The sequence below is a fragment of the Rattus norvegicus genome, chromosome 4 (assembly GCF_021556685.1).
Source record: "Rattus norvegicus strain SHRSP/BbbUtx chromosome 4, alternate assembly SHRSP_T2T, whole genome shotgun sequence".
NCBI lineage: Eukaryota > Metazoa > Chordata > Mammalia > Rodentia > Muridae > Rattus > Rattus norvegicus.
This window is the reverse complement of record NC_141537.1, coordinates 97,519,805-97,539,275: the sequence shown is the minus strand read 5'-3', so window position 1 is coordinate 97,539,275 and position 19,471 is coordinate 97,519,805. Positions and strand designations below refer to the sequence as shown.

Below are 19,471 nucleotides of genomic sequence, written 5' to 3'. Positions count from 1 at the left end.
TGGCCTTGGGTTCTTGGTCAGCCAAACAGTTTTAGGCATGGGTTCCGTGGGTCTTATCAGAGAGTAATTGGTTACTCTCCTAACATTTACTCCTTTGTTGCATCAGAATATCTTGCAGACAGGTCACCACTGTAGATGGCAGGGGTTGTAACTGGGTTGTTGTTTACCTTTCTCCTCTGGAACCATGCAGAATACCTTCTAATACCGTGAACACCAGTTAATAGAGCTAAAGTCTCTAGGTAGAAAACATCTCACCTTCTCCTGGTTCAATAAGATATACAAGTGTTATCTTCAGCAATTGAACCTTAACATCAGTTTGTGGAGAAATACAAGCCTTGGCCTGAATTGCTTGGGAATGCTCATGGAGATCCTTGGCCACAACTCAATTAGATGTAACCCATCCTTGTCATTTAAAGTTTCACTTGGTGGCAAAAGATATGTAGTTGGGGCATTCCCTTCCCTGCTATTTGACTTTATTTAAATTTATTCCGTGCATTATGTACCTTGAGAAATTTATACATTAACAGGTTTCCAGATAACCAGTCAAATGGCCCTTAGTGTTGTCTGTCTTTGCATTTCCTCTTTACTCACCCTTCTCTATAGGATGAAATTTAAAGGTTGCAGTTTTTCCTAATCCAACTAGTTCCCAAATAATTGAGAAAAGACCTGTTGACTTATTCAACAAGCTTTAAGCGCAATAACTGAACAGATATCCCTAACCCTCTATGCTGTCTACATCCCAGCTATACACTCCAAATTACTTCCAGCTTAAATTGCCCTGGCTTGCACTGCTCCATGAGTGTTCTCATGGTGAACTCCCTTAACGACTCCCCCTCGTGCCTGACCTCGTGGAGACCTTCCATTTTCTCCACTTCATGTCCCTTCTTCTCCTGGACCCTCACCTGCCTTCTGGCCAACTCTTTCTCCTTCACACTTTTCCCTCTGCTGGTCCCTGATTGGGATTCAAAGTCCAGGTTTTCTATTTTCTTTGTCAAGTCATTGGCTGTTCAGTCTTTTATTAAGCAATCAGAAATTATGAGGAAACATTCCTTACACTATATTATACAGGAGATTCTTCAATACTCATTACAATGTCCCTGTGCAGACTGTAACTAGATTGCTATCAGGCATAAAAGCTAGTATCTGAACACACAGAGTACAAAACCACCCCCAACACTTCTCTCTTCTTCCTTGTTTATCCTTCTGTTGCATTCTCCCTCCTGCCTCTCCATAGCTATATATTCTATTTCCTCTTTCTTATATTTTCCTCTTCCTCCCACCAAGTCCCTTACTAGCTACCTAACCCCTGTGGTTATATGGATTGTAGGATGGATACTGAAGGGTTAAAAAGCCAACATCCACTTACAAGAGAACACATACTATATTGGCTGTTGGGGGTCTGAGTTTCCTCATTCTGAATAAACTTTTCTTTATTTTTATTTTATTCACTTTACATTTTTTATTGCTGTTCCCCATCCCAATCACCCCCTCTCCCAATCCCTTCCCCACACCCCCTCTACTTCTGATGCCTGCCTGGTTACCCTCCCACCCTAGCACATCAAGTCTCTGCCAGCTTAGACACGTCCTCTGACACTAAGGCCAGACAAGACAACCCACCTTTAAAGAAAAAAAACCTTATCCTACAGACAAGCAACAACCTTTCAGAAAGCCCCCACTCCAGTTGATTGGGACCCACATAAAGATTGAGCTGCACATCTGCTACATATGTGCAGGAATGGGGGCTAGGATCAGCCTGTGTATGCTCTTTAGTTGGTGGTTCTATCTCTGAGAGCACCAAGGGTACAGGTCAGTCGACTCTGTTGTTCTTCCTGCTGAGTTCCTAATCCCCTTTGAGGCACTCAATCCTTCCCCCAACTCATGAGAGTACCCAAGCTCCATCCATTGTTTGGCTGTGGGTCTCTGTATCCGTCTGAGACAGCTACTGGGTAGAGCCTCTCAGAGGACAGCTGTGCTAGATTCCTATTTGCAAACATAACAGAGTATCATTAAAGCATCTGGGATTGGTCCTTGCCCATGAAATGGGTCTCAAGATGGGACAGTTATTGGGTGGTCATCCCCTCCGTCTCTGCTCCATTCCCTGTCCCTATATTTCTTGTACACAAGATAAACTTTGGGTCAAAAGTTTTGTAGGTGGGTTGGTGGCCCCATTGCTCCACTGGGGTTCCTGCCCAGCTGCAGGAGGTGGTCTCTTGAGGTTCAAGATCCCCACTGCTGTGAGTTTCAGCTAAGATCATCTTGATTCTTGATCTTGGGAGCCTCCCCTATCCCAGGTATCTGGAATGTCTTTGAGACTCTCCCCCACCTCCCCAGTTGCAGATTTCTTTGCAGATTTCCATTCATTCTCCTGGCCTTCTGGGCCATCTCTCCTGTCACTCCCACCAACTTATGAGCTTCCGCATTCCCCTCTGATCCCCTCTCCTACGCAGTTCCCTCCCCTCATCTGCCTCCTGTGACTATTTTATCCCCCTTCCAAATGAAATCCAAGCATCCTCACTTTTGCCTCCCTTCTGTTTAGCTTCCTTGGGTCTGTGGAATGTAGCATGAGTATCCTGTATTTTATGGTTAATATCTACTTATAAGTGAGTAATAGATACCGTGCATGTCCCTTTGGGTCTGAGTACCTCACTCAGGATTCTCAAATTCATCCATTATGTGCAAAATTCATGATGTCTTTGTTTTTAATAGCCAAGTAATATTCCATCATGTAGATGTACCACATTTTCTTTAACTATTCTCCAGTTGAGGGACATCTAGATTGTTTCCAGTTTCTTGCTATTACAAATAAAGCTGCTATGAACATAGTTGGGAAATTGTCCCTGTAGTATAGTGAGGTATCTTTTGGAAATATGGCCAGGAGTGATGTAGCTGGGTCTTGAGGTAGAACTATTTACAGTTTTCTGAGAAATTGCCAAGTTGATTTCAAAAGTGGTTGTACAAATTTGTACTCCCACCAGCAACTGTGGAGTGTTCCCCTTGCTCCACATCCTTACCAGCATGCTCTATCTCTTGAGTTTTTGATCTTAGCCCTTCTGATTGATGTAAGGCGGAATCTCAGAGTTGTTTTGATTTGCGTTTCCCTGTTGACTAAGGTCTTTGAACATTTCTTTAAGTGATTCTTTGCCCTTTGATATTCTCAGTTGAGAATTCTCAGTTTAGCTCTGTATCCCATTTTTTAATTGGATTATTTGGGTTGTTTGGGGTCTAATTTCTTGAGTTCTTCATAAATTTTGGATATTAGCCCTCTGTCAGAAGTAGGGTTGATGAAGATCCTTCATCAGTCTGCTGTTTTGTCCTGTTGACAGTGTCTTTTGCCTTACAGAAGCTTTTCAGTATCATGAGGTCCTTTATCAATTGTTAATCTTAGAACCTGAGTCATTGGTGTTCTGTTTAGGAAGTTGTCAGCTATGCCAATGAGTTCAACAGTACTTCCCACTTTCTGTTCTATTAGATTTAATATATCTCATTTTACGTTGAGTTCTTTGATCCACTTGGACTTGAGTTTTATGCAGGGTATAGATTTGAGTCTATTTTCATTCTTCTACATGCAGACATCCAGTTAGACCAGAACTGTTGAAGAAGCTTTCTTTTTTCCATTGTATGGTTTTGCCTTATTTGTGAAAAATCAAGTGTCCATAGTTGTATGGGTTTATTTCAGGGTTGATGTGGAAACTTACGGGTTCTTTGGAAAGTCAGTTGTGTAAAATAGTGTTTTGCAGGAGTGGACACAGGTGTAAAAAACTAAAGAAGACATGTGAGGACCATTTCATTCAAGCAGATACAGGAGAGAGGATATTTTGCTATAGCAAGCATGTGAAAGAACATGTGATGAAGGATTCTTTGCTAACAACATGCATATACTGATTCACCTTACATTGCATAGTTGAGCTGCATTTGTCAGGACTCCACAGAGAGAAATGCACCAAAAAACTTCTGGTTGTGTACTGCAGTTTCTTCCCATTCCCACAAATTTGGGATGATTGGATGCAAATGCTGAGGCAAGACATGTGCTGAGGCAAGACATGTGGAGAACACGTGATGTTTGGAGGGTATAAATAGGACTCAGCTGAGTGAGGGACAGAGCGTGCTAGCTGATCAGCACTTGTGGGTTTTGCATCTTCACTGATCTTCACTGAGAGAGGCGCAGCAGAAAACTTCTGGTGTTCCTGTTAGTCATGTCACTGCTGTTGTTAACCCATCTCTACCAACTGTACTGAACTGGACTGTTGGTGTTTCCATGAAGTGTTTGCATGTGGATTGAGCTGCCACTGCTGCTAACCTGTGGACTGAACTGCTGATTTCCAGACAACACGGACGGGAGTTGCTCCAAAGAACCTTTCTATACAGGTCTACTCTCCCATCATTTCTTTTCCACTACATTTCTGGTTGGTGGTGGGCTAAAAGGGAGGTTAAAACATTTAAGAACTATCATTAAAAGTAGGAGTTTGAGAAAATTAAAGTTACACAGGGACTTCCATTCAATTCCATTGATCAACTTGTCTGTTCCTAAAACAAAACTATGCAGTTTTTATTACTGTTGCTCTGTAGTATGTTTGACATCAGGGATGGTGATACCTCCCTAAGTTCTTTTATTGTTCAAGATTGTTTTAGCTAGCCTGGGTTTTTTGTTTTTATCTTATGTAATTGAGAATTGCTCTGTCAAGGTCTAAAAAGAATTTTGTTACAGTTTTGATGGAAATTGCATTGAATCTGTACATTGCTTTTAGTAAGTTGGCCATTTTCACTATATTAATCCTACTGATCCATGAATGCGGGAGATTTTTCCATCTTCTGATATCTTCCTCAATTTCTTTCTTCAGTAACTTGAAGTTTTGTCATATAGGTCCTTCACTTGCTTGGTTAGAATTACACCAAAATATTTTGTGTTGTTTGTAGCTATTGTGAAAGCTGTTGTTTTCTGATTTCTTTCTCAGTCCATTTATCATTTGTATAAAACAGGGCTACTGAATTTTTCTTTTTAGCTAATCATGTATCCAGTTACTTTGCTGAAGCTGTTTATCAGCTATGGGAGTTCTCTGGTAGAAATTGGGGACTCACTTATATATACTATAATATTATCTGTAAATAGCAATACTTTGACTTCTTCTTTTTCAATTTGTATCCCCTTGATCTCCTTTAGTTTTCTTAATGCTCTGATAGAATTTCAAGTACTACATTGAATAGCTAGGGAAAGAATAGGCAGCCTTTCTTGTTCCCGACTTTAGTGGAATTGCTTTAAGTGTCTCTCCATTTAGTTTGATGTTAGCTATTGGCTTGCTGTACATTGCTTTAATTATGTTTAAGTATGTAACCTTGAATAACAGATCTAAGACTTTTAACATAAGGGGTATTGGATTTTGTCAGTCTTTTTCAGCATCTAATGAGATGATCATGTGATTATTTTTGTTCAGTTAGTTTATATGGTGGATTATGTTGGTGAATTTTTTTATATTGAACCATATCTGCATCCCTGGGATGAAGTCTACTTGATCATGGTAGATGATGTTTTTTTATGTGCTTCTAGATTCAGTTTGCAAGTATCTTATTGAGTATTTTTGCATCAATGTTCATAAGAGAAATTGGTCTGAAATTCTCTTTGTTGATTCTTTCTGTGGTTTAGGTATCATGGTGACTATGGCTTCATAAAATGAGTTTGGCTGACCAAGTCAGTTCAGTCGGTCAACAGGTTCTCAAGGAAGGGAGCAAGGATTAAAGGAAAAAAAGATAATTAGACAACATTATAGTATGATCCAGCAAATGCTGAAGCAGTTATTTTTTTCCAGTGTGCTTTTATATCATTCTAGGTACATGCAAAGAATAGGGTCATTTCTAAGGCATAAACAAAGGAATCAAGGAACAAACAAAGCATAAACAAAGGTCCCATGGTAACTGTATTCGGGGACTTATCAAGATGATCCAAATACAAGGAATACATTCTTCAGCCATGTTCTTAAATCTACTTCCTTGTCTTCACCCAATATCAAATATTCTTGTCAACTTTTTAGAAGTGGTACCAAAAACTCTCTACATCTCCCCTGTTCTTTATTTCATAAACAAGACTGCGTCTGTCTTAGGTTGTTCTGACGAGAATGTCTTTCTTATCTGTCATTGAAAATGCATTATCCAAGGCAATCATTTCTGTCTTAGGTTAGTAAGGCTCTGTGCAGAATCTTACTGTCACTTACTGCCAGCCTGTTAAACTACTGACTTTGTTTGGGGATTCATTTTAAGTTTCAAGCCATGTATTTGACTGCCAACATATTGATGTTGTTAAAGGCAAGTTTTTATCAAAATGGGCAGGAATAAAAGTATTTCCAGGACAAGAAGGGCCAAAATGATCAACCTATACAAGCCATTCATGAAGTTTCACCAAGATGGAAATACTGACCTAAAGCCTTAAAAGATTTTATCAGCAATCTCCACAGTATCAAAACTCAGCGGCGCAGCATTCTTTGAATTTATAATCTCAGTATACAAAGTTAAAATATCCAGTGAGGTGTTAGAATTATGCCAAATACCCTGCAAGTGTCTGAATTTTCTCCCAATTATAGTGACTGTCATTGTAAATTTAGAAGTGACACAAATCTGTTGGTATTTAGAGTGACATTGGAGATAGCTTCTTACTCTTAAACTCTGAACCTCCTCTCAAATAATCTGAATAGTATTATAAAGAGCATCACTTCTTTGTTCCAAATGCCTATGCAAATCCCTTTGAATATTCAGAGCATAAGTAATGTTTTTGCTAAATGATTAACAAAAGCGGCTGTCTTAACTTCTTGCATCAAAGCAATTGCGCAAGCAGTGGCACTGGTTATTAATGTAATCAAAGCTGTTATACTGGCAATAATCAAGCCCACTACCCTCTTGCTTCTTCCTAAATCTTGACTCACTTCTTCCAATATTTGTAGGCTTTGTTCAAATACCAAGGTCCTGTTATACTCACAGGCAAAACAAAAGCTGGTTGATAGACTACCATAACAGACACGCCAGATTTCGATACATTAACACAATTAGAAAGTGTAATAATTGACACGACTTACATTAGATACCATAGAAGAAACAAAGGTAATTTTAACATGACCAATTAATAAAAGATTAGGAGACTTAACACATGCACTAACTCTTGTTCAAAATCCAGATTCTGCCTCAATTTTGTCTATTTCTAACGTAACTTCATAGAGAGCTGTAGCTAACTTCCAAATATGCCATTGGAAATAACCTGATTCAAACTGCCAAAACCTATGGACATCTTCTTTTATCCAGTGTTTGATTGATTCGCAGACCAATCAATAATTCACATATTGTTGTAAATATTAAACCACGTTGGGGGTTGAATATAAACATTCTTTCCACCTAACAACTTTGTTAAATGTCAGGTCCACATTCTCTGTGGGTTCAGATCCACAAGGTCATATCTCATGAGGATCAGGGCAGATCCCTCATAAGTTAGGCATGCTCATCTCTACGCTTTGAGTTACAGTTTGTCAAATGTTTCTCTTCCAAATTTGAGTGAACCCAGAAATACACCCATCATTCATACTTTCTTCGTAAAGCAAACAGGAATCCCATCACCAAATGCATTAAAAGTCATGGTCTTATTATTAGTTGACTCATTTGTCCAAGGAGATCTAGAGTATTATTACTGGTCACGAGAATGTCTGGTCTGGACCACACTGCTGGGTGTATCTGGTGGATTAAGAATATAGATCCAGTAGACTTCAGTGCATACAGGAACCAGCATCATCATCAGTAAGGGAATCAGCAGGAACGTGGGATAGTTCCACTGCTTGTACCAGCCTTTCTGGCAGCCACGCACTCCATTTCCTCCTGTGAAAAACACGAACATGACCTCATCCCCATATGAGTACAGGGTCGGGTCCATGACATTGGCCTGTCATAGAATCCTTCCACTTCACTAAAGCATATGTAGTGGAAGTGTGAGGATGCCAAAAATGCTCAGCAGCTGTTTGTCCATGAACATCCAAATTTAAATAAAAGAGCATGATTTAAATAGTTTGTACTGTACAGGGATATAATTCCCCCTTTTTTATTTTATGAAGATATTGTTTTAAAGTTCTATGGGCTCATTCCATAATACCTTGTCCTTGAGGGTTATAAGGAATCCCAGTAGTGTGGATAATATTTAATTGTTAACAGAATATCACAAATGTTCAACTGTAATAGCCAGTTCCATTATCTGTTTTAATCTGATTTGGAACACCCAGCACAGAGAACCAACATAGGCAATGAGTAATTACATTTTTAGTTGCTTCTCCTGTTAAAACAGTTGCAACAAGAAAGCCTGAGAAAGTGTCAATAGTCACATGTACAAATTTTAATTTTCCAAAATCAGAAATATGAGTAACATCTATTTGCGATAATTGATTAGGTATAAGTCCTCAATGACTAAAACCATTTTGTGGTATAGGAAGAAATTGAGGACATTCAGGACAAGCCTTTACAATTTGATATGCACATTCTCTACAAATACCAAATTGTCTCAAGCTATTACTATTGTGATGTTGTAAAGAATGAGATTATTTGTCTAATTGTTCCTGTGTAAGGCCTATAATCTGCTTGGTATACAAATCTGCTGTAGCATTGCCCTCACTAAGGGGTCCAGGAAATCCAGTATGAGCTCTTAGATGTCCTATAAAGTAAAGAAACATACTTTATCTTAAAGTGAGGTGTATTTGCATAAATAATTGCAAATTTTGAGAATTAGCAGTTCTAAAAATGGAACAGTTTCAAGCAATTGTAAACCAAATATTCTTGCCAATTCCCTAGAAGTGGCACCAAAAGCACTCCACATTTGGTAGCATTTTTTCTGTTTCTATTTTGTGGAATAACTTGAGGAGGATTAGTATTAGCTCTTCTTTGAAAGTCTGGTAGAACTCTGCACTAAACCCAGCTGTCTCTGGGCTGTTGTTGTTGTTGTTGTTGTTGTTGTTGTTGTTGTTGTTTTTCAGTTTGTTTTTTGTTTTGTTTTGTTTTGCTGTTTTTTGGTTGGGAGACTTAATGACTGCTTTTATTTCCTTAGGGGTTATAGGGTTGTTTAAATAATTTTCTTGATCTTGATTTAACTTTGATAATTGCTATCCATCTAGAAAATCATCTGTTTCTTTAAGATTTTCCAATTTTGTGGAGTACAGGCTTTTGAAGTAAGACCTAAGGGTTCTTTAAATTTCCTTAATGTCTGTTATGTCTCCCTTTTCACTTTTGATTTTATTTGGATATTGTCTCTCTGTCTTTTGGTTAGTTTGGCTAAGTGTTTTTCTATCTTGTTGATTTTCTCAAGGAACCATCTTTTGGTGTTGTTGATTCTTTGTATTGTTTTCTTTATCTCTCACTGATTAATTTCATCCCTGATTTTGATTATTTCCTACATTTTACTCCTCTGTTGTGTGCTTGCTTCTTTTTTTCCTAGCACTTTCAGGTGTACTTTTAAATTATTGATGTGAGAATTTTCTAATTTCCTTATGAAGTCACTTAGTGCTATGAACTTTCCTTTTACCACTGATTTCATTGTGTCCTATAAATTTGGGTATGTTGTCCTCTCGTTTTCATTGAATTCTAGAAATTCTTTCATTTCTTTCTTATTTCTTCCTTGACCCAGAGATAATTGAGTAGAGAGTTGATCAGTTTCCAGGAGTATGTAGGCTTTCTGAAGTTTCTGTTATTGTTGAAGTCCAGCTTTAATCCACAGTTGCCTGATACAATACAAGGCATTATTTCTTGATGGCTTTATGACCTACTATATGGTCAATTTTGGAGAAGGATCCATGAGGTGCTAAGAAAAAGGTGTATTCTTATGTGTTTGGGTGAAATATTCTATAGAAGTCTGTTAGATCCATTTGATTCATAATATCTATTAGTTTCATTCTCTGTTTAGTTTTCATGAACTTTTAGTTGATAAGAATACGCTGTTGAAGTCTCCCACTATTAATGCATGGGTTTCAATGTGTGATTTAAGCTTTAACAATGTTTAGCAATGTTTCTTCTATAAATTCAGAGCCCTTGTGTTTGGGCCATAGCTTTTCAGAATTGAGATATCATCTTGGTATACCAATTTTTCCTTTGATGTTTATGAAGTGTGCTTCCCTGTCTCTTTTGATTAATTTTGCTTGAAAGTCTATTTTAGTAGATATTAGATGGCTACTACAGCTTGCTTCTTTTGCTTGGAAAATGTTTTTCCAGCCCTTTACTCTGAGGTAATATTTATCTTTATTCCTGAGGTGTGTTTCTTCTCTGCAATAGAATAATGGATCCTGTTTTCTCATCATCCTGTTAGCCGGTGTCTAACACAGGAATTGAGTCCATTAATGGTGAAAAATATTAATGGCCAACGATTGCTAATACCTGTTATTGTAATGTTAGTGATGTGTGTGTGTGTGTGTGTGTGTGTGTGTGTGTGTGTGTGTTCCTTGTTTTTGTTGGTATGGAATTACTTCGTTCCTTTGTTTTCTTAGATGTAGTTATCCTTCTTGAGTTGGAGTTTTCCTTCTAGTATTTCCTATAAGACTGAATGTGTGACTAGACATTGTTTGAATGTGGATTCAAACAATTTTGTTTTCTCCATCTATGATGATTGAGAGTTTTGTGGGTATAATAGTCTATGTTGACATCTGTAGGGTTTTTTTTAGAGGTTGCAAGGTATCTGTCCAGTCTCTTCTAGTTTTTAGAGTCTCTGTTGAGAAGGTGGGTGTAATTCTTTTTTTTTTTTTGGTGTTTAGAAAACATTTTATATATATATATATATAAATTATTATATATATATAATAATTGTAAAGAAATATATATTTTATATATATATTATTATATATATATATATAAATTATTAACTTGAGTATTTCTTCTTTACATTTCGAATGTTATTCCCTTTCCCGGTTTCCAGGCCAACATCCCCCTAACCCCTCCCCCTCCCCTTCTTTATGGGTGTTCCCCTCCCCATCCTCCCCCCATTACCGCCCTCCCCCCAACAGTCACATTCACTGAGGGTTTAGTCTTAGCAGGACCAAGGGCTTCCCCTTCCACTGGTGCTCTTACTAGACTATTCATTGCTACCTATGAGGTCAGAGTCCAGGGTCAGTCCATACATAGCCTTTGGGTAGTGGCTTAGTCCCTGGAAGCTCTGGTTGCTTGTCATTGTTGTTCATATGGGATCTCAAGCCAGGTGGGTGTAATTCTAATAGGCCTTTGTATGTTACCTGGCCTTCCCCTTTTCCCTTTTTAATATTTTTCTTTGTTATGTAGATTATGTGTTTTGATTATTATGTGGTAGGAAAATTTTATTTTATTTGGTTCAGTCTGATTGGTGTTCTATAAGTTTATTGTATGTTTATAGGCATCTCTATCTTTTGGTTGGGGAAGTTTTCTTCCATGATTTTGTTGAAAATATTTTCTGGACCTTTAAATTTCTTCTGTTCCTATTATTCTTAGGTTAAGTCTTTCAATGGTATTTCAGATATCTTGGATGTTTTGTGTCAGGAAGTTTTTAGATTTAACATTTTCTTTGACTGATATATCAATGTCTTCTATTGTATCTTCTATTCCTAAGATTCTGTCTTCCATCTCCTGTATTCTATTGGTGATGCTTGAAACTGTTCCTGTTTTTTTCCCTAGGTTTTCCATCTCCAGGATTCCTTCAGTTTGTGTTTTCTTTGTTGCTTCTATTTCTACTTTCTGGTCTTGCACAGTTTGATTTATTTCCTTCACCTGTTCAATGTATTTCTTTAAGGGATTTATTCATTTCCTCTTTAAAGGTCTCTATCATCTTTATAAACAAGATCATTTTCTTGTGCTTGGATTGTGTTACGATATCCAGAGCTTGCTGTAGTAGGGTATCTGTGCTCTGATTGTCATATTGCAAAGGCTTTTGTTGATTGTGTTCTCTTGAAGGCCATTAGCAATTTGGATGGCTTTGGTCTCTGGATGTTGTTCCTGTTGTAGTAGGTATTGGGGTGAAGGGAGGGGGTTTAAGATCAATGATTCTGGTGTGACAGGCCTCTTCTGGGTATCCTTGGGCTGTATGATTCCTGATCAGCAGGTCTGATGAAGGTGGGCCGAGAGGTGGTAGGAGAATGGAAGTCTGCCAGGAATACTCAGACTGCTCAGAGCAGCTTGGGTGCCCCAGAGGACTCAGTGGGCAAGGAAGATGGGTGGTAGGAGGGAATCTAACATGTATTGTTCAGGATCCACAGGTCAGATGAAGGACAGGAGAATGAGGTCTACTGAGGATCCCTAGATGAACTTTCCTACCTCCATCCATTAACCTGTGAAATTTATTTTCATATTTTTTAGCATTTGAATAATAATTCAATTGTATAAATGTACCATATTTTTTTATTCATTCTTCAGTTGATGGACATCTAGGCCATTTTCAATTTCTGGCTACTATGAATAGAACACATGGATAAGCAAGTGTCTCCATAGTAGGATATAGGGTCCTTTGGGTGTATGCCCAAGTTAAGTATATATGAATCTTGAGGTAGATCTTTTCCTAGCTTCCTGAGAAATTGTAGTTGTGCAAATTTGCACTCCCATTAGCAATGAATATGTGTTTGCCTTTTCCCACATCCTCACCAACATGAGCTGTATCACAGGGATATTTTCTCAGTTAAGAGTCTCTCTTTCCAAATAACTTTACCCTGCATCAAATTGAAATAAAAAAAAATTGACCCCACTCAATTTCATAAACACATTACTATTGAACCCTAACCTTCTCATTCTTGCTCATCCCTATTATCTCATTATTCATATTATAATATAAAACTTTTTTTAAAAAATCCCATAGTCTTTGTAAATTCAAACACTTAAACATGTAAGTCTTTTTAAAATACCTAAGATTCCAAAGTCTCTTAATTGTGGTTTCCTGTTAAAACCAAATATAAATTTAATATTTTCTTATTCCAAGAAGGGTAAATCAGGGCTCTGTCACAATCAGATCAAAGCAAACCCAAAATCCAACAGTGTAAAGCTCATTGTCATGTTTCTATGACGTACAGTCTTCTGGTCTGTTTTGTCTCAGCACAAACAATATCTTAGAGTTTTAATCTGACTTCACAGATCCTGCTACCTTTGCCATCATTCCATGGCACTAGCATCTCCAAAACTTTGGGGTCTCCAATGAAACTGAGCTGCACCTTCTGCGCTTCCTTTGGGGACTCTCATCCTGCCATTTTGTGCCAAGCTTCAGCAGCCTAAACACAATGGGATACCCAAACCATTCTTAGCCTCTGCTCATCCCCAACATGGTTCACTGAGATGGGAGGTAGAAAGTGCCTATGATTCTTCAGTTTCCTAGTTTTACAGTCTTAACAATATGAGGAAATGATAGTGCTTGAGTTGTTCTGGAAGGTTGTAGTTCTGCTGGCTTCTGAATGTGCTTAACATGAATGAATTTGTCTTCTTTTACAAGGAGAGCAAGAGTTGCATTCTGGAGTTGACTGCTCATGGCACACACTGTTAGAGGATGCTCATTGGCACTTATTTTTTTGTTCATGTGGCTGTTGATTAAAGCAAATATAGGTAAGATATAAACTAGTCTGTGAAAGGAACTGCAGTTTAAATTCTCAGGTACAAACAAATCACACATTGTGGTAAGTATTCCAAGTGGATTTCGTAGTCAGTCTTTTAACATTTAATGGATAAATCTGGCTCTGTAGTATCACCTTATCTGGTTTGATATAATATCAATACATAATCATGAATTTACTCTTAAGAAACTGCCTAAGAAATGTGAAGCATAATAGATGCACGTTTTATATTAAGGTACATTTTAGAACCAGAAGATGCATAGGAGGTAAATGTCCTTGCTGTGAAAGTCTAACCACTTGAATTTGATCCTGTGAACCCATCTAACCTCCATAAAAGTTCTGTGGCATAACATAAATAAGAAATAAAATTAAAACCTAATTTGTGAAGCCCCATTTCAGCCTCCCAAGTGCTTGGATTATAGAACTATGCCTGGCTTCTGATTTTCATCCATGATGCCAATTCATAACACTTCTGAGCCTTTGAGTATTTATATTGCTTATAAAATGATGTTACTAGTTATACATGATACAGCTGATAAATTAAGAGAAGAAAATATTTCTATATATGCTTCTAAAGTCATAAAATTGTCTTTCTTTCTTCTTAATATATTTATTAAAATGAGTATTTTAAATCACAAAGGTGATAGTACATATGTGATTTATCCTGGAAAGCTCTCCTTGAGTGGTTTGGTGTGAAATCCACATCTGGAAAAGTTCCAAGAGAGATTTGGAACTGCATTCCAGAATGTTCTTTCAGTGTTGTTTTCTTCCTACTTTCCTCTTATGATTATGATTATAGCATGGATGTTTTCAGAAGAGCATATATTTAATTAAAATATACTTCAGTATGAATGTCTTCTGTTCTCCAGCATCACCAATGCCACTGGAGCAAAGTACATTATTATTAGTTCTATAATCTGATGAGTTTTAATTTTACCCTGCTAGGGGGATTGAACAAACTTTTCCTCGAAAATAGATGTCTTCTTTCCAGCTGAGTTTTGTATTTGTCTCTTCCTGCAGATGTGTGCAAGCTTGGCACCGTGACTGTCCAGCCTGCCCCTGTGATTCCACTTGGGTCAACTGCCAATATTTCCTGCTCTTTGAATCCCAAACAAGGCTGTTCGCATTATCCTAGTTATAACGAATTAATCCTCTTAAAGTTTGTCAATGATGTCCTTGTCGAAAAACTCCATGGCAAAAAAGTCCATGGCCACCCTAGTCATTCCTCCATATTTCAAGTCACCAACCTGTCTCTTGGTATGACTCTGTTTGTCTGCAAGCTAAACTGTAGCAACTCTCAAAAGACACAACCAGTGCCAGTGTGTGGAGTGGAGATCTCAGTCGGTGGTGAGAATTCCTTTCTGAACTCTTAGGAAGTAGCAATTTGTGTGTGTGTGTGTGTGTGTGTGTGTGTGTGTGTGTGTGTGTGTGTGTGTGTGTGTGTGTATCTGTCTGTCTGTGTCTGTGTCTCTGTGTATGTTTCTCATGATGTCAATAGAAACCCAAACACCAAACAGATTTCTTTGTTCTCCTATAACATTAATTATTTTTGTCGTGAGAGCAGCAAGAGAATCTCAGTGTGAAAAGTCCAGAAAATAACAGAATTAGGATTTTACTCAGCAACTGAGTCTATCCATAACTCTTGGCTTCACTCTCTCTTACTTGTTCTCCTTCTCCCTTCCCTCTTTCTCTGACCATCAGGGACATTTGCTTACTTGCTGCCCTTGTTTCTCTGCCAATAGATCATCATATATTGGGGATATTGATTCAAAGCTACAAGCTCTTAAAGAGCTGGAGGAGTGTCTCTTCCAACCCTTAGAACTCAGGCTGGCAACAAGCAGCTGAATGGCCCCTCTTCCTTGCTCACTGCACAGCAGGGAATCTTCCATCTCTACTACTCCTGATGAGTGGTTGTCACACTTAAGAGAGGTTAAAAGGAACTACCACCATCCTTAGGGTCCTTTCCTGGAAGTTTGCCCATTGCAAAGCTGATAAGCTAGTCCTTCAAGAAGAGAGCTGAGAGAAAAGGAGTTAAAAAATATAGTTAATGAATCATTTAGTATTGGAGTAGATCTAGAAAAGTGCCATTAGTCTCACCATTTTGCAAACAACATAATGTATACTTAAAATAAGCTAACACAGTATCAGCTGGTGAAAACATCACATAGGATCACTGTCATAAATGTGACCTATAGACTGAAATACCACTATGTATACATGATGGTACCACATAATAATGTTACTAAGCAGGCAATAGCCCTAGCAGAAAATTCTGCAGACTTTTTGGTCATTTAAGGACATTCCCAGGAGGCGCACATGGAACTATGATAGTGAGAAATGCAAAAAAGCATTTACCTAGCTCCCCAGTTGTCCATGTTTATCCCATAAAAACTCTTTTATGCCTTGCATGGTTGGTCCCTCCAGGTAGCCACTGAGATATTCAGGAGGTATATATGCCTAAATAAATGTTTATAAGGAAATGCTTATTATTTTAGCAAAAGGAATATTTATTATTTTATTAAATAAAACCATGAGAGTTATATATTGCTTTAATCATTCAATAAATGAGATTAAATAATGTTAACTTGTCCAAGGCCACATGCACTCAGTTACAGCATTGGAAGAGATGGGAGGATTTTGCAGTGTGCGTTTTTTATCTTACCTGCATGAGAGTCTCAGTACTGTAGTAAAACGGGATGGCTAAGCATCTAAATATTTTCTCAAAATCCTCCATTAATTCCATTCTTGCAGACCACCTGAATTCAAGTCTCAGCACCTACATGAAGGTTCACACCAATCTGTAACTCCAGCAACACACTGTTTGGCATCAGGCATACAAATGATGCCTGAATATACACACAGGCAAAAAAGCCATATGCAATTTAAAAATACATTGTTTTAAATTAGACACCTTGCCTTGTATATCTTTGTCTTGACAGCTAAGCCTATGCCTGGTCTATGTAATCTGTAAACATCTGTATGCATAAGAGATAATCTATACCTGATCATAAAGTACTCCAAGTGATACAATGTCTTGGCAGCCCATTTCATGTGCATAGACAGAAAACAGTTTCTTTACATTGACATCAGTAAAGATTTGTTTTTATTTGTTTGTTTGTTGAGACAGACACAAACTATGTAGCTTCGGATGTCCTTGAATTCATAATCTTCCTACATTAGCATCATGAGTGAGGGAATTACAGATGGGTACCACCATGCCTATCTTAAAGTTTTCGAAGAATGCATTGGTATTCCTCTCAGAAGTTTGTGTTTCCAAAAAGTGTTAGAATTATTGCTTGCCAGCCACATCTAGACCAAAGCCCTGATTCTGCCCTTCAAAGTTTTATACTGTGGGCCAAATAGTTCGCCTGTCTTGGTTTCCTCTTTAATAATATGAAAAATAATCTTACTTTATGGAGTGCTCTGGCTGAGGACTGCCTGCCTATAACACACCTGGCATGGGGCTTAAGTTACAGAAAGTGATCAGTATTCATCACTATTGTTTTAATTATTAGAGAAAATGTGTGCCTTGGGAGCAAATATGAACTTGATAGAATATGGCTTCAACTAGATTTGTGGGACATGTGGAAGACACTATCAATATACTGACAAACAATGGCACTGTGGTCTTGATGTCACCTGTGGAATATTTCTAACATTAAATCTTGCTCTTCCTTTTCAAAGTTGCTCCAGAGTCACCTCAAAGCATATCATGTGTCCAGAAAGGAGAGCATGGAACTGTGGCCTGCTCCTGGAACTCTGGGAAAGTTACTTATCTGAAAACCTATTACACTTTACAGTGAGTAAAGCACTTTGTGGCTGTTTTGTGTATATTCTCTTACATGACTTTCAGCAATATCAAATGCTTTTATTATTTGCCAAGAAGCAGCAATAGATAGCTTGCCTAAAAATGTAAATATTGTTCCCAGTGTCTGTCAATGAGAGCTGCCTCAGCGGTTTGAACTGTGAGCCCTGATATCTTGGCTCTATATTCTCATTCAAGGATTTCTTCAGATCGCCCAAGGCCTTGGCTAAGATAGTTTTCCTGCAACCAGGAAACCTATCCACCTTGGAGGAATTGCTTTTTAAAATACAGTTTGCTGATGTCAGAGTCCACAAGAAGAGGGAATACGGGAGCCTCTCTTCTTGGTATATATCTCATAATCTCATCACTGGCCCAGCTGTATCTAGGCAAGCATGAGATAGAAAAGGCAGTGGGACCATGATTAGATCCTTCTACCTACAGTATGGACATACTGTGAGCTCACACATTTCCACTCAATGTTAAGTCAGATGCTCACAGGTCTTTTGGATAAAGATTAGAACTGCCCTGAGGAGCCATGATGACTGCCATAGTTTAGAGAATTGTACAGGGTAGGCAAAATGCCCCTCTATATAAACACTCATTTAAAAAGATTTTGGATGGACCAAAAAATGGGGTAAGGAGGAAACATGCCTCTATCAATAAGAACAGAATTCAGGAATTCCCACAATATATCCTCTAGTAATAAGACCAGCCTTAAAACATCTGTCTGGAATTTTCGATGTTAGAACATTTTGTTCTTTTGTAGTTTTTGCAGGAAGCAGCATGAAAGTATATTGCTAAACACAGTTTTGTTTTGGTTACAGGTTAACTGGACCAAACAATGTGACCTATCAGAACCAGTGTTATTCTGACAATCGTCAGAATTGTAGTCGTCTGGATCTTGGGATCAATCTGACCCCTGATTTAGCCGAATCCAGGTTCATAGTCCATGTTACTGCCACCAATGATCTTGGAAATTCTTCTTCACTTCTGCATACATTCACATTCTTGGACATAGGTAAATTCTACTACAACTATTCAGCGTCATTCACTGGCACATAAAAATTATTTTTTTAAAACTCATTCAAATCTTCCATACGTAGTTATTTTAAAGGAAATAGGAGCTAATGGAAAGTAACTAAAAGCTGCAGACAAAGTACAAGACTATTCTGATGCATGTAAAAGAAGGGCTGGCCTGTAGCCACATAGAAGTGCAACCAAATGGGACTTTCAGACTCATTCTCTTAGAGAAATAAGAGTTTCTCACTTCTTCCCATGTAAGAAGCAGCTGCCAGTGACAGCACTGACTGAAGAGAGTTCCAGTGGCTCTCCATCCCACTGGCTAACCCCACTGTGTACACTGCCCATATAATATACCAGGATACAAAAGCATCTGCTGTAAGAATGCTAGCCTCGGGGTTGGGGATTTAGCTCAGTGGTAGAGCGCTCGCCTAGCAAGCGCAAGGCCCTGGGTTCGGTCCCCAGCTCCGAAAAAAAAAAAAAAAAAAAGAGAATGCTAGCCTCTACCCCTCACCTCTGGGAACTGTAAGGAGCCAGTCCCATCACCTGAACAAGAGAATTGGCCTAGTAAATTAGAAGCCAATCTCAAGCATCCCACTTTATAACCATCCGGGTGGGCCTGAGTGTCTTTCTGTGCTGCCTGTAGTTCCTTCTCATGCCACGTCTCTCCTTACTATTAGCGTACCTGTTGGCTCTCCACCACTCTCCCTGTCCACCTTCTGTCTCTTTAAAAACTGCTCATGACTGCACCACCATCCTTCCCTTTGTTCTTTTTCCATTTTTCCAGAACTTTCCTAACTTTTTTTTTCTTTTTTTTTTTTTTTATTAACTTGAGTATTTCTTACATACATTTCGAGTGTTATTCCCTTTCCTGGTTTCCGGGCCAACATCCCCCTAGCCCCTCCCCCTCCCCTTCCTTATGGGTGTTCCCCTCCCCATCCTCCCCCCATTACCGCCCTCCCCCCCATAGTCTAGTTCACTGGGGGTTCAGTCTTAGCAGGACCCAGGGCTTCCCCTTCCACTGGTGCTCTTACTAGGATATTCATTGCTACCTATGAGGTCAGAGTCCAGGGTCAGTCCATGTATAGTCTTT

At 38.5% G+C, this 19,471-nt stretch overlaps 1 protein-coding gene across 12 annotated transcripts in view; it reads left to right on the top strand.

The window, feature by feature from the left end:
• Il12rb2 (interleukin 12 receptor subunit beta 2) overlaps positions 1 to 19,471 on the top strand; it is a 92,111-nt gene that overhangs the window by 9,297 nt on the left and 63,343 nt on the right. For 11 of the 12 annotated variants that reach the window (XM_087655786.1, XM_087655787.1, XM_087655790.1 and 8 more), the window contains 4 exons: positions 13,436 to 13,545; positions 14,574 to 14,900; positions 17,238 to 17,352; positions 18,183 to 18,376. In XM_087655786.1, the coding sequence (XP_087511912.1) occupies positions 13,470 to 13,545; positions 14,574 to 14,900; positions 17,238 to 17,352; positions 18,183 to 18,376 (712 nt within the window). In that variant the 5' untranslated portion in view covers positions 13,436 to 13,469. Of the gene's footprint in view, positions 1 to 13,435; positions 13,546 to 14,573; positions 14,901 to 17,237; positions 17,353 to 18,182; positions 18,377 to 19,471 lie in introns of those variants that run through there. The other variant, NM_001191750.1, reaches the window with a different exon arrangement.